The sequence below is a fragment of the Oratosquilla oratoria genome, chromosome 3, assembly GCF_046742065.1.
Source record: "Oratosquilla oratoria isolate Oo_2021 chromosome 3, ASM4674206v1, whole genome shotgun sequence".
In the NCBI taxonomy this organism is placed as follows: domain Eukaryota; kingdom Metazoa; phylum Arthropoda; class Malacostraca; order Stomatopoda; family Squillidae; genus Oratosquilla; species Oratosquilla oratoria.
In genome coordinates this window covers 12803429-12819283 of record NC_134779.1, presented here as the reverse complement: position 1 = coordinate 12819283, position 15855 = coordinate 12803429, and the positions used below count along the sequence as shown (strand labels likewise).

Genomic DNA, 15855 nt, shown 5'->3' with positions numbered 1-15855 from the left:
TATGAAGATGAAATGTAATCTAATTGGGATTATCCAAAATACTAGCAGTGGACCACCTCTTGTTGCATGGTGCACCTTTTCAATGGGTAGACTTTGCCACTTCATGTGGAAAAACCTTGTCAATGTGGGTCCAAGCAAACAGATCCCTAAAAGTGGAATTGGAATGAAGAACCCAATATGACAAGTGTCCAGCCCCTCTTAACCCCTTCGTTACAAACGTTTCAAACCGTCCCACGAATGGCTGGAGCCTTGTTTGTAAACACAGACACTTGCCACCACATGGGTAGAAATAACCCAGAAACTGAGGCCTTGAGAGCCCTCAATACACACAGCTTATAGCTGTGACACGTGCGTCTCACGGGGAGCACGCTCGGTTCCTGGCGAGTGCACTCAGCCGTGACACCACAAAACACGCATCCGGTACTCAAGGGGTTAATCCTGACTGATGCACCAGTCCAAAAGAGAAACCATATATGACATTTAACTGTGGAAGTGGTCAATGTCACAAAGCAATGGAGAGATTACTCATACATACATAGACCAAAGGCTTTTTTTTCCTTATAAGGTAGGTAGCCAAAAAACAAAGGCATAAAAGCCACTCCCACCCATTCCAACCCTATCACACTCCACTCCCCTCCCTCTTATCTTGGCACCTGGATGACGGGTCATCCCTGCATCTTCTCCACTGCCCTGGGTCAGAAGCAGTGATGCAAGACACAGCAAGGCTGCTTCATTAAATTGGTGACCCCTCCCTCTCTGTCCCCTTGTGCAGAAAAGAAGTAGAGAATTCCCTTCAGACTGCATCAAATTTTTCTCACACACTCCCTCATCCACCACCCATTCCACTTCATGCATCACATCATCTATATACAACCATTCTCCATTCACCCATCTTCTGTCCTCTCCCATCCTTCCTCAACAGACATTCCCCTTTTCCCCAAAGCCCCATCCATCCATCTCATCCTAGGACCCTCCCTCATGTTCACTCCTTCCATACCTCTTTTACTAGTCTTTCTTCACTCATTCTTTCCATGTGTCCAAACCATCCCAATATTCTTTCATCCACCCTATTTCCCAACTCCCTTTCCATCCCCGTTCTCCTCCTCACCTCCTGTGTCTCACTCTATCCAGCCTAGTAATCCCTATCATACTTCTCAGATACCTCATCTCAAATACATTCAAACTCTTCCTCTCTTATGTTCCATGTTTCTGCCCCATACAGTGCTGTTGGTATAATCACTCCTTCATACAATCTCCTCATAGCATCCATTCCTAAATGTCTATTTGTCATTACATTTTTTAATCCCCCAAGGCATTTACTAGCTTCTCTCAATCTACATCCTACCTCAGAAACAGGAAAGAGCTGGCAGATAGTAGGTGGAAGAGTACTGGGATGGTTTGGGCACATGGAAAGTATGAACGAGGAATGACAAGCAAAAAGTGTGGAAAAAGAGGCGAATGAAATGAATTGGTGAAGAAGATGGATGGATGGGGTGAAGAGTGCTTTGAGTAAAAGGAGAATGTCTTTTGAGCAGAGAAGGGAGAAGGCAAGAGATAGGTGTGAGTGGAGAACAGTTATAAATGGAATTTAAATTTGTGGCCTGAAGGAATTTCTCCTTGTCTTTGCTATTGTTGCTTGTGGGGACAAGGAGGGAAGGTAGCAGTGTAAATGAGCCATTTGGCAGTGGATAGAGATAATCCTCCATCCACAAGATCTTTTATTGTTTAAAATCATGAGGTTCCCCTGTCACGAAGCTAGGACAGTAACCCTTACAGAATAATTTGCAGCATAGAATTTAATGCACCATGTCCTTGGACCAATGCGCTCATGGCAGGGTTCAAAACGCCATCACAACTTGTGATGCTCAAGCCTGCTCAGCCAGCAAGTATCCTCATCCACAAGGAGTTAAAATAAAAGAAATGGGTGACAGAAGGATGTGGAATTGGTGCATGCATTGGCTGGTGAGATTCCTTATAATGGGGAAACAGCTTGTTGATATAGAATTCTTAAAAGGCCAACAAGATTTTATTATACAAGAAAACAAATGTAAAGATCCCAACTTGCATACAGATTTTACTGACACTAACTTCCTATTCACCTACATGTTAGATACCCAACATCTGACATGAAAGTATTGCCCACCTTGCTGCTGTTTCAACTATCCACTGTTTTGGATACTAAGGTGTGGTGTCACAATCCAGCAGATATGCAAGCACTGCTCAGTTCCTGCACATGGTTACCCATGCCCAAAAACAATCAAATGTACAAACTATGATCAAGACCACACAGCATCCTGTTTATTCTGCACAGTGTACCATGTTCAACATGAAAGTCTCTACCTTCACAACTTTGAATAAGTCAGCTTCAAAGAAGCCAGAGAGCAAGTGATCATACTACTGGTTGCAGTTGCTACTTCACATATGGCACTGACTTCCCCAGTAGGAATTGATCCCAAGGAGTTAGTGAGACACCAGTTAATCTTCCTCCAGAGAGGAAAGTCTGTATTGTACAGAATTGGTTTTATTTCTTTCCCAACTTTTACTCTCTTCAAAGAAAGCTTGTTTTAGTTTCTCAAATAAAGGATGTTAATACTTCATAGCACTTTTATTTAATTTCGAAGTTCTCGTTCTTACATTTTTCAACTCTAAGATCTCTTGAACCTATCCTCATTTCATAATGTAAATACGCATCACAAATTAATGCATTTCATGAACACCAAGGCTAGTTTGTTCTTTTGCGCTGGCAAGGGACTATCATATATATACTGTACATATATATACATGTACTCAGGTATTCATGCATGTACATAGTGTTGTAAATGCATCCACATCTATATATACATGCATACTCCCACATATATACATAAATACATATACCCCTAAGCATAAATCTACATATGCATCTATATCACAGAAATGTCCTTGAAGGAGAACAGTAAAACAAAAGTATAATATGACAAATATAGTAATAAAAATTCTGGTACATGATCCTTCAGGCAGAAAAATCTGTAGATTGCCAAGTAATTTAATACTCCAATAGGAAATTGCCTTCTCCTACATGAAATCATCCGAATCTTCATCAGCTGCTTGTCTGTTTGTTTTCATATTCTCCGAACAGAAGAGGTTATTGTAGCTCCTGTCAAAGAAAGAAACGATAAATGAATTTTTTTTTTTTTTTGTAATACACTATTCTTTCAACTTACACACAATTACCCATAAAGCAAGGTAATATATGGGAGAAAAAAACTTCATCACCCACTTTCATGCTCAATACATTCATTCCTTTCTCTCATTCCTGGTTAACCCCTTAACTGCACTCCAAGTGACATTATACCTTTGTTCCTCTTCCTTCTTTCGTCTCTCAAGCTCTTCTTTCTCTTTTTGTTGTTTCTCCTTCAGCTCCCTCTTAGCTTCATTTCTCTCCTGTCTGTCTCGTTCCTCTCTTTCTGCTCTGAAATCTGGATGGGCTTCTTGTTTGGTTTTATTTAATCTGTTCACAATTTCATTGACTCGTTTTTCTAGACGAATTTTATATACCTATGTGAAAAAACAAAATAGTCATAAATAACAAAACAAAGAATGTCTTGAGTTCACTAAGGAGTGACTTGTGGCTACAGATATTTGAGACAGGGCACAAACTTTCACCTAAGAATTTGGCCGACTACACACTACAAAGTCCACTGAAAGGTGCACTGCCCTAGCCTTCTGATATGGGGGAGTTTGACAAAACTAAATCATCATCATCAATCACTTCCCTTATAAGGAGGAAGAAGCCATTTGATATAGAGAGTATTTATTATTATTTTTTCTCCCTGCAAGTTCTTTAGTGATCTTTATGGAAATATGATCTGATGGAAGGTTATGGATGGTTTTCATGTTGTTTATGGGTGAAGTGTGGGTAACCACACCAAAATGTATGGGGAGGTTCCTTGTTGGTTATGTTGTAGATGTTCTCCAGTGAGGTGTTTCCTGAAATTTAGTATGTCTAGGTTGGGGAGTTGTTCTAAGATACTCTTTGGTTTGCTATTTGTGAGTGAAGTCAGAGTGGCCTTTCAATTTGTTATGTCTGCTCCATAAATAATCATCAACAACCAGAATACATACAATCAATCTATATACATACCCATACCAGGGGCTTTTTCCCCCTTACAAGGGAGGTAGCCAAAGTCAAAAGGCATAATTCCACTCCCACCTATTTCATCCCCACATACTCTACTCCCATTCACCACCCCTCCCTCTTTTATTGGCTCCTCTTGGATGATGGTTCATCCTTGCATCTTACCCATTGCCATGGGTCAGAATCAATGTAGCAAGACACAGCACATTCCAGAGCAAGGCCACTTCATTTAATCGGCAACCACTCCTATGTGTCCCCTCACGTAGAAAAAGATATGGGGAGAAATCCCTTCAGGCTATGTCAAAATATCATTCACACAATTATTCCCTAACCCCAACTCCCTTCCATGCATCACATCATCATCCATATACAACTATTCTCCATTCACCCCTATCTTCTGTCTTTTCCCTTCCTTTCTCAACAGACATCCCCCTCTTTCTCAATGGCCCTTTTACCCCATCCATCTATCTCATCCTTGATTGCCCACTCCTGTTCACTCCACCCACCTCTGCCTTCCACACCTCTTTTACTAATCTTTCTTCACTCATTCTTTCCATGTATCTAAACCATCCCATTACTCTTTCAGCAATCCTATCTGCCAACTCCTTTTCCACCCCCACTCTCCTCACTTCCTTGTTTCTTACTCCATCCAACCTTGTAACCCCTACCATACTTCTCAGACATTTCATCTCAAACACATTTATACTTTTCCTCTTTTAAATTCCATGTCTCTGCCCCATGTGGGTAAAAGTAAGGTGATGAGATGTACAAGGGGAGGATGGTAGCAATTTGAAAGTAAGTCTTAACCTCTTCAATACAATGAGGCCGTATGCATCATGAACCGTGAGTGGGGTATATGATATGCTGGCGTCGGCTTCCTGATTATTTTTATTTTGCTGTAGCCGAGTGACCTCGTATTCTGTGAACAGACTTGATCACGTTTTCTGTGAGATTATACTTATTCAGGTTGAAAAAATATGCATGTAACAACAATAACTTCATATTTTGTAATGTGTGTATTGTGATGTATCATTGTACATCAGGCAACCTGATGTGTGTGCAAATATTTGACTGGTATTGAAGACATTAAAGGAAAGAGAATGGAGGAAGTGGATAGCTTTAGGTACTTGGGGTTGCATGAGGCAGAGAAGAGAGGAGTGGAGGAAAACTGTACATTGAGAGAAGAAAGTAAATGCCTTGGAGGATTAAAAATGTAATGAGAAATAGGTATATGGGAATGGATGCAAAGAGGAGATCATATTCACTTGGTCTTTTGGATCACGTGTTCGACTCGTGATCGACAGCTATTTCCCTCCTGGAAGAGAGCTCAGAGCTCGTAGGTCCGATCTATGGGTAATGCTATGACCTTTCACACACACACACACCCCCAACTCCCCGCCCACGAGAGTCAGAGTAACGACCCGAAGCGCAGCTGTACCGAAATGAATTTCGGCCCTGGGCAGGATTCGAACCAAGCACTACGCGCACCACCATGCTAGTAGTTCATCGTTCTACCAACTGCGCCACCGAGTCGTGTGATGGGGTGATTGTGCTGACAGCACTATATGGGGCAGATATAGAATAAATACAGGACTCAATAAGGCTTAACAGTTCCATTTATCTATATACCAAAAGGTTTCTTTCCCCTACAAAGGAGATAGCCAGCTAAGGCATGCACCCACTCTTCACCCCTCCCACACCCATTCATTTCACTTTTAAAAAACCCTTATATCCTCATGAATGAAGTCCCCTGCCCCCCTGCCTGGTCAGAAGCAATCCAGTAACCTAACAATCTATCAATCAATTGACCCTGGTCTCTCTTGCAGAAGACCCACAGCCTCCAGCCTAACAGTTAAATAAGATATATTCAACCCAGTGAATGCATGTAATTTCACTTAGATGAATATATTCAAATAGCATCAGCCTTAAGATTAAATATTTTAGGTTGAGATGGCCCATAGATAACAAGAGGGTTTGATACTGTAACCCACTACCATCCAAATAAGCATCCTTACCTCCTTTTCCTTATAGAATCCCACTTGACCAACTTCCATACCTTGAGTCTTCTTCAAGTTCCCCCACATTGTGTACACTACATCCACATTGTTCATCTTGTTACCCTGTTTATAATAAATACAATATAAAGGTTAATTCAATAAAAAGACATACAGATTTGTTTTGAGCAATTTGTTCAACTTGTATACATTTCCTTCAATGCTGGGTGAATAAGCATGGGAGACAGAAATTCTTACAACTTTCATTTCAATCTTACTCATCCCCTTTCACTCAATCCTGTTTTAACCATGAGAAAATTGCACCACATTACTTCCAGTTCATCCTTGGTATACTCTCTCATGAATAAAATTGTCACTTTGAGCAACACATACTTTCCCAGATCCCTGCGTCATTCATGCACATTTCCACTTACTCGACATCCTGATCACAAGCCTTAAGGGAAACACTTGGGGCATGGATGTATTCTCTTCTGCCATACAGGCAGCGGCATACCACCACCCAGATGGCTTCAATAATTTATTGGAAATAACCAACACTTTTATCCTTGTGGACAAAATCACGTAAAAAATGTGGAGTTATAATAGATTTGGTTATGGATAGATAAGACTGGTAGCAGAATTGAGGAAGAGCTGCAGTTAGTGATCAGCATTCTGCTTCAGATTCTATTGCACTATTCTAAGACCAGATTCTAGAGCAAACATCTTTTCAACTTTATCACAATAAAACTGCTTCTATTGAATTACAATTTCTTCTGTAGTACCTACTGCTTCTACCATTGGGGACAATATCATGTTGAAGAGGTTGAGTCACTGAAATGCAAAGGTGAGAAATAAGGAGGCCACGAGAAAAGTGGAAATGATTGATACTGGGTCAGAGAGACATTACTTTCAAACCGTATATTACAACTAGGTAAATACAAAAGAATGATACATGAACAAAGACCCTAAAATTTTGAGTGAATAATAAAACTTGTACTGTCAATACCTCATGAGGAACTATAATTGAAAAGAAAAGAAAAACAAGTCTCAAACCACAAAAGAATGTTATGTGAATGGTCTGTAGGTTATTGATTCTTTTGAATTTGATTCTTTTGATATACCAAGGGTTTTTCTCCTTTAAAAGGGAGGTAGCCAAGTCACTCCCACCTATTTCATTCCCATCCACTCTACCTTTTCTTCCCTTTCATCTTAGCTCCTCATGGATGATGGGTCATCCCTGTATCCCACCCATTGCCCAGGGTTTGGTGACCCCCTTCTCCATCCCCTCGTGCAGAAAAAAAGATGGGGAGAACCCTTTGAACCGTGTCAAAATATTCACATTAATACATATATATATACCAATGGCTTTCTCCCCCCCCCCTTACAAGGGAGGTAGCCAAAGTCAAAGGCATAAATCCACTCCCACCCATTTCATCCCCACACACTCCACTCCCATTCACCACCCTCTTTTCTTGGCTCTTCCTGAATGACAGATCATCCCTGCATCTTGCCCACTGCCCTAGGTCAGAAGCAATGTAGCAAGACACAGCACATCCACAGTAAGGCTGATTAATTTAATTGGTGACCCACCTATCCATCCCTTCATGCAGAAAAAGAAAAGATGAGGAGAAATCCCTTTGGGCTGTGTCAAATACCATTCACACGTACTCCCTCACTCCCCCATCCCCTACCCACTCCTTTTCATGCATCACTGCATCATCCATACACAACCATTCTCTATTCATCCCTATTTTCTGCCTTCTCCCTTCCTTCCTCAATAGACATTCCTCTCTTTCCCCATGCCCCTTTTAACCCATCCATCCATCGATCACATCCTGGGTTGTCCCATCATGTTCACTCCCTCCACCTCTGCCTTTCACACCACTTTTATTAATCTTTCTTCCCTTATTTTTCCATGTGTCCAACCATCTCAATACTCTTTCATCAACCCTATCTCCCAACTCCCTTTCCACCCCTGCCTTCCTCCTCGTTTCTCACCCTATCCAGCCTAGTAACCCATACCATACTTCTCAAGCACTTCATCTCAAATACTCTTCCTCTCTTATGTTCCATGTTTCTGCCCCATACAGTGCTGTTGGCACAATCACTCCTTCATGCAATCTCCCCTTAGCATCTATTCCCAAATGTCTATTTCTCATTACATTTGTTAATCCCCCAAGCCATTTACTTGCTTCTCTCGATCTACATTCTACCTCCACTTCCACTCCTCCCTTTCCCGCCATGTTCGCACCCAAGTATCTAAAGCTATCCACTTCCTCCAGTCTCTCTCCCTTAATACTCACTTCCAATTTGCTGCCATCCTCTCCCCTTGTACATCTTATCACCTTACTTTTACCCACATTTATCTTCAACTTCCTTCTTTTGCACACCTTCCCAATACCTGTTACTAACTTCTTTAATACCTCCTCTGATCCTCCTACAACTGCAGTGTTGTCAGCAAACAACTGGCTAATCTCCCACTTTTCTCCACTTTCCTTAACCATATCCAATCCCTGGCCCATTACCCTTGTGTTTACCTCTCGCACCTCCCCATCCATATATAAATTGAACAGCCAAGGCAACATAACAAATCTCTGGTGAAGTCCCAGCTTTACCTCAAACCACTCACTCTCTCCATATCTAATACACAGGCTCTACTACTCTCATAACATTTGATTGCTCTCAACAGCTTTCCTCCTATCCCATATATCTGCAATATCTCCCACAATGCCTTCCTGTCTACCCTGTCATAAGCCTTTTCCAAATCCAGACCCAAAAAAGCATCCTTACCTTTACCTAAAGCTTTCTCACATATGTTTTACCACAAAACTCTGATCCACACAACCCCTACCTGTCCTAAACCCACTTTTCTTCACCAATTACTCCCTTTGTTCCTCTCCTAATCCTCTCGATCAAAACCCTCCCATAAGCCTTCCCAACTACACTCAAGCCAATTCCTCTGAAACTATTACATTCACACTTGTCCCCTTTTCCTTTGTAAAGCAGAACTATAAAGGCACTCCTTCAGTCCTCCGGCACTCTACCCTCTTTTAAACAAACATTAAACATCCTCACCTGCCAGTCCACCATCGATGTACCTCCTTTTTTTAAGATACTCCCCATGACACCCATCTAACCTAGGTGCCTTACCTGCTCTCATCATTTTAACAACTGGTTTCACCTCATCTTTCCTTATTTCTCCTCCATTTTCCTCATTCATCACTATCATTTTCTTAGCACTTCCCACTGCAACTACCTTTCTCTCCCTACCCTCCTTCACATTTAGCAACTATCTAAAATACTCTGCCCATCATCCTCTTACTATCTCTTCCCTTATCACTCTCCCTCTACACCTTTTACCTTTTCTTCTCTACCTGATTTTCCTCCCCTTCTTCTCTTAATCTCCTTCCAAATCATCTTTATATCACTTTCCAATTTTTTTCTTCATAATCTTATCCAATTTCACATCTGCTCTCCTCTTTGCCTCCTTTATCTTATACTTTACTTCTCTTCTCTTTTCTTTGTACCTCTCATATGATTCATCCTGTTTTGTAACCAATCTGTGAATGCCCATTTCTCCTCTTCTACAACCTTCTTTGCTTCACCACTCCACCACTCACTACCCTTCCTTCTATTTCCTCCTGTCCTTCTTGTTCTACATACCATCTCTGCACACCTTCTGACCCCCTCCTTGAAATATCCCCATTCCTCCTCCACTCCTAGTTCTACTCTATCCTTCACTCCCTCCCACTCTTCTCTCATTTTTTTGTACTCGGTCTTCTTTCCTTTCTCATTTAAGTATTTAATCTAAGCACTTCCCTCCCTATCTTTTGTCCTTTTACTCTTTCTCCATCTATCCTCCACTCTCAACTTACCTCCCACCAAAAAATTATCTGATATTCCCCAATTCTCTCCCCTTAGAACATTTACATTCAAAACTCTTCCTGCTCTTCTCCTGGTTACCACTATATAGTTCATTAAAGCCCTGTTTATCACCCTTCCATCCACCACCCTCTCCCATGTGTACTTATGCTCAACTTTCTTCCTGAACACAGTATTTTCTATCATGAGCTCATTTTCTAGACATCTCCACCATCATCTCTCCACTGTGATTTTTTCCTGGAACTCCACACTTCTCAACCACTCCATCTAATGGTTCATCTCATACTCTAGCATTGAGATCTCCCCATACTACTACATTGACATTTCTCCCTAAACCTTCTATGCACTCATTTAAATCTATCCAAAATGCCTCCCTTTCCTCTACACTCTTCTCACTACCTGGCCCATATGCACTTACAAAGACCCAGATGGAATTGCAAACTGGATACTAAAAGAATGTATAGATGAACTAACGGACAAAACATAGAAGATAATAGATTGCTCACTCAAAGAAGGAAAGGTACCAGAAGACTGGAAAATGCCAATATCATGCCAATATATAAAGGGGGAAACAAGGAAGACCCAACAAACTATAGACTCTCCCTTACAAGTACAATAACTAAAATTTGTGAGACAGTTATAAAAAATAGATGGACTAAACATCTGAAGAACAATATACTAAATCTGAGACAATTTGGATTTAGACAGGGAAGATCATGTGCCACAAATTTGATCTGTTTCTATTCAAGGTTAACAGATATAATGCAAGAAAAGGACGGATGGGCAGACTGTCCTTCCCTGGACTTGTAAAAGGTGTTTGATAAAGTACCACACAAAATTATGAAGAAAACTTGAAACAACAGGAGATATACAAGGACGACTATTGAAATTGATGGACGATTTCTTGCATATGAGAAAAATGAGAGTGGTACTCGATAAAAACTCTACTTGGGAAGAAATGATGGAGTTCCACAGGGCTCAGTACTGGCTCCAATAATGTTTATATAAGAATGAAGGAGACTGCAAGAGACCATAAGGCCTACACTAGGCAGCTCCGTATCCATCTCCACCTGTCATCCCCATCCATAAAGTTGTCTAATCGTTTCTTAAAACAACCGATAGTTTCAGCGCTTACTATATGGTTACTAAGTTTATTCCATTCGTCAACCACCCTATTAGTAAACCAATTCTTGCCTATTTCCTTTTTAAATCTAAATTTGTCCAGTTAACCATTACTGCGAGTCCTGCTCTCTTGTTTTAATATGATGACCTTATTTGCATCCCTATGGACACCCAGTACAAAAAAGAATGAGGAAAATAGAGTCCAAACAGCAACAACAAAGATGGCCCCAACACTTTCAAAATTGACATACAAGCAAAGATTGTCTAAAGTGGAAATACCAACCCAGAAACAAATAAGAGAAAGAGGTGATCTATTGGCCATTTACAGAATCATGAAAGGCATGGAAGTCCTTGACAGAGAAAACTTATTAAAGTGAGATACAAGAAAAACAAGGGGACATTAAAAGAAACTCAAAAAGGACAGTTATAAAAGAGATCTGGAAAAAAAAAAGCTTTCCACACATAGTAGTGAATGTCTGGAACAAATTGGACAAAACAATAGTGTGTGCAAATACAATACATGAATTTAAGAACAAACTAGATGTTGCAAGATACAAAGACAGGTCACTACCAGTATAGCTCCCCTTCCCATATAATACAACTAGGTAAATACACCTCCCTTCCCAGTTTCACCTTCACATTAATCTTGAAGAAACCTCCTTCCACTCCACCACAAATTTACCTATCCCTTCACAATCTAGTATAGTCAACTCTTCTCTCCTTCATTCTCTCTTCACTCCTGACACCCTTCAAACTACACTCTGAAATTCAAATTCTAACCTCCATTTCAACTTAGTTTCACTCAGTGCCAACACATCCATCTTCTCACAAACATATTGCCTCTTCCCATTAATATGATTTACAAACTCTAAACAAACCTGAATACTGTTGGCTTTGCACAGCTGTGCTGCATCTTCAAGCACAGCCTGAGAAATATCATGGATGGTCTGGCCCTGCAAAGAAAGAAGATACCATATATACTCATGTATAAGCCAACTTCATGTACAGTGCAATCCTTGAATTTTTGGGTAAAAAAGCGGTTTCTTTTCATATACCTCATGTATAATATGACCCCAGCTTTTCAACATTACTAATAGGCCTACCGAAGTCGAATACTGCAGTGCTGGGCATCATTCTAGACATATTTCATAGCAAATAAATGGTCTTCATTCTGTTCTGTAAAAAGACACCCCAAAATGATCAGAAATTTGCATGCATCTTCATTCACAAGTATTTCCAATGCTGAGGTATTGGCTTTCAAACAACAATCTTTTTGTCAGCATTAGTGGTACATATATGCTTTATCTATAATTCTTTACCAGTATTCTATTTTCCTCTGTTTTCCAAAAATTATCATCATCAAGAGCCTGCATCTTATAATGTCAAATTTCTTTGAGGTAGTGGCTATTGGTAAGTGTATGGCAGCAGTGACCCTTAAATCAAACTGCAAAAATTTTTGCACATGTAAACAAAGTGATCACTCCTACACTTTAATATATATATATATATATATATATATATATATATATATATATATATATATATATATATATATGTGTATATATATATGAGGGGGCGTCCTAGCATGAGATGGATGGATGGGGTGAAAGGGGCATTACAAAAGAGAGGAATGTCTGTGGAGGAAGGACAGGACAGGACAGAAGATAGGGGTGAATGGAGAGGGGCTGTGTATGGATGATGCTGTTATGCATGAGGGGGAGTGGGTGGGGGATTGAGGGTGAGGAAGTATGTATGAGAAAAAAATTGACGCAGCCCGAAGAGATTTCTCCGTCTTCTCCCTTTCTGCATGGGGGGACGGAGAGGGGGGGTCGCCGAATTTATGAAGCGGCCTTGCTGTGGATGTGTTGTGTCTTGCGACACTGCTTCTGACCCAGGGCAGTGGACAGGATGCAGGGATGACCTGTCATCCAGGAGGTGCCAAGAAAAGAGGGAGGGAGGAGGGTGGAGGGGAGTGGAATATATAGTAAATGGAAGGGGTGGGAGTGGTTTCTATGCCTTTTTCTTTTTTGGCTACCCCCCATGTAGAGGGAAAAAGCCTTTGTTGTATGTATGTATGTATATATATATATACACACAAGGTGCAAGGGTTATTGAGGATATGATATTTTCATTATATTACTATCTTCAATTGTATTAATATATGTCTTGACAGGCACCAATGGCAGACAATATGATACATACATATATATATATACCAAAGGCGCTTTCCCCCTAACAACGGAGGTAGCAAAAAAACAATGGCATACAATCCACTCCCACCCATTCCATCCCCACATACTCCACTCCCATTCACCACCCTCCCTCCTCCTTATCTTGGCTCCTCCTGGATGACAGAACATCCCTGCATGTTGTCCACTGCCCTGGGTCAGAAGCAGTGTCGCAAGACACAGCACATCCACAGCAAGGCTGCTTTATTAAATCAGCAATACCTCCTCTGTCCCCTAACATAGAAAAAGAGAAGATGGGAAAAAAATCCCTTCGGGCTACGTCAAATTATTTTTTCACACATACTCCCTCACCCTCCATCCCCACCTACTCTCTTCCATGCCTCACAGCATCATCCATGCACAACCATTCTCCATTCATTCCTATCCTGTCTTTTCTAGTCCTTCCTCAACAGACATTCCCCTCTTTCCCTATGCACTTTTACCCCATCCATCCATCTCATCCTTGGTTCCCCTTCATGTTCACTCCTACTTCTGCCTTCCACACCTTTTACTAATATTTCTTCACTCATTCTTTCCATGTGTCCAAACCATCCCTATACTCTTTCATCAACCCTATCTCCCAACTCACTTTCCACTCCTGTTCTCCTCATTTTTCACTCTATCCAGACTAGTAACACCTACACTATCAAATTTGACATACGAACAGATTGGAGAAATTACATCTATTAACACTGGAACAGAGAAGAGAAAGAGGTGATGTGTTGACCATTTAAAGAATTATGAAAGGGATGGAAATTCTTGATAGAGACAACTTATTAAAATGGGACATAAGAGAAACAAGACATGAAAAGAAGCTAAAGAAGAACAGTTACAGAAGAGATTTGAAAAGAATAGCTTCCCACATAGAGTGACTGATGTCTGGAACATACTAAATGGAGAAACAGTGATTGCCAAAAATATACAAGATTTTAAGAAAAAATGGATGCGGAGAGATACGAAAACGGGTCACCACGAGCATAGATCTCATCCCATAAAATACAACTAGGTAAATACAACCTCCTCTTAGCATCCATTCCCAAATGTCTATTTCTCATTACACTTTATAATCCACCAAAGCATTTACTTGCTTCTCTCAATCTACATTCTACCTCCACCACTCCTCCCTTACCTGTTATTTTTACTCACATTTATCTTCAATTTCCTTTCACACACTTTCCCAAACTCTGTCACTAACTTCCTCAATCCCTCCACTGACCCTGCTACAAGCGCAGTGTCATCAGCAAACAACAGCTGGCTCACCTCCCACTTTTCTCTATTTTCTTTAACCATCTCCAATCCCTGACCCACCACCCTTGCATTTACCTCTTGCACCACCCCATCCATGTATAGTTTGAATAGTCAGGGCGACATATTACATCCCTGATGAAGTCCCACCTTTACCTAGAACCACTCACTCTCTCCATTTCTAATCCTGACACATGCTCTACTACTCTTGAAAACTCTTGACAACTCCTAAAAGCTTCCCTCCTATCCTGTATATCTGCAAAACCTCCCACAGTGCCTTCCTGTCTACCATATCATAAGCCTTTTCTAGATCCATAAAAGCCCAAAATACATCCTTACCTTTTCCTATAGCTTTCTCACATATCTCTTACCACAAAAATCTGATCTATGCAACCTCTACACTGTTCCTCACCAATTACTCCCTGTTCCTCTCCTAATCCTCTCAATCAAGATCTCCCATAAGCCTTCCCAACTACACTCAACAAGCTAATACCTCAAACTACTACACTCACACTTGTCCCCCTTTCCCTTGTAAAGTGGATTTATACTGGCACTCTACCCTCTCTCAAATAAACATTAAATAACCTCACCAGCCAGTCCACCATCACTGTACTTCCTTTTTTCAGACATTCTGCATGCCATCCATCCAGACCACGTGCCTTACCTGCTCTCATCATCTTAATAACTGACTTCACTTCATCTTTCCTTATTTCTCCTCCATTTTCCTCATTCATCAGTCATTTTCTTAGCACTTCCCACTGCAACTACCTTTCCCTCCCTATCCTCCTTCACATTTAGCAACTCCCTAAAATACTCTGCCCATCTTACTCTTACTGCCTTCTCTTCCATTATCATCTCTCCATCTGCACCTTTTACCTTTTCTTCTCTACTTGATTCACCTCCTCTTCCTCTCTTAATTTCTTTCCAAAACACCTTTTTATTACTTTCAAAATTTTCTGTCATACTCTTACCTCATTTCACATCTGCTCACCATCTTTGCACATCTTGTGACTCAACACCCTCCTTGAACCATCACCATTCCTCCTTCACTCCTATTTCTACTCTATCCTTCATTCCCTCCCACTCCTCTCTCAGCTTCTTCTTGTACTCCTTCGACTTTTCTTTCTCATTTAAGCAGTTCACTCTAAGCACCTCCCTACCTTTTCTCCTTTTCCTCTTTCTCCATCTATCCTCCACTCTCAACTTACCTTCCACCAAAAAATCTGATATTCCTCCACTCTCTCCCCTTAGAACATGTACATCCTTA

The 15855-nt window shown here is 40.8% G+C and overlaps 1 protein-coding gene across 2 annotated transcripts in view; it reads right to left on the bottom strand.

Moving 5' to 3' along the window:
• Positions 1-2590: 2590 nt before the first annotated feature.
• The window catches only part of LOC143020464 (coiled-coil domain-containing protein 25), a 42603-nt gene continuing 29338 nt past the window's right edge, over positions 2591-15855 (bottom strand). The window contains exons 4-7 of one of the 2 annotated variants that reach the window (XM_076176888.1): positions 11994-12068; positions 6133-6237; positions 3335-3537; positions 2591-3136 (exon numbers count right to left, since the gene is read on the bottom strand). In XM_076176888.1, the coding sequence (XP_076033003.1) occupies positions 3055-3136; positions 3335-3537; positions 6133-6237; positions 11994-12068 (465 nt within the window). In that variant the 3' untranslated portion in view covers positions 2591-3054. The remainder of the gene's footprint in view (positions 3137-3334; positions 3538-6132; positions 6238-11993; positions 12069-15855) is intronic. The other variant, XM_076176893.1, reaches the window with a different exon arrangement.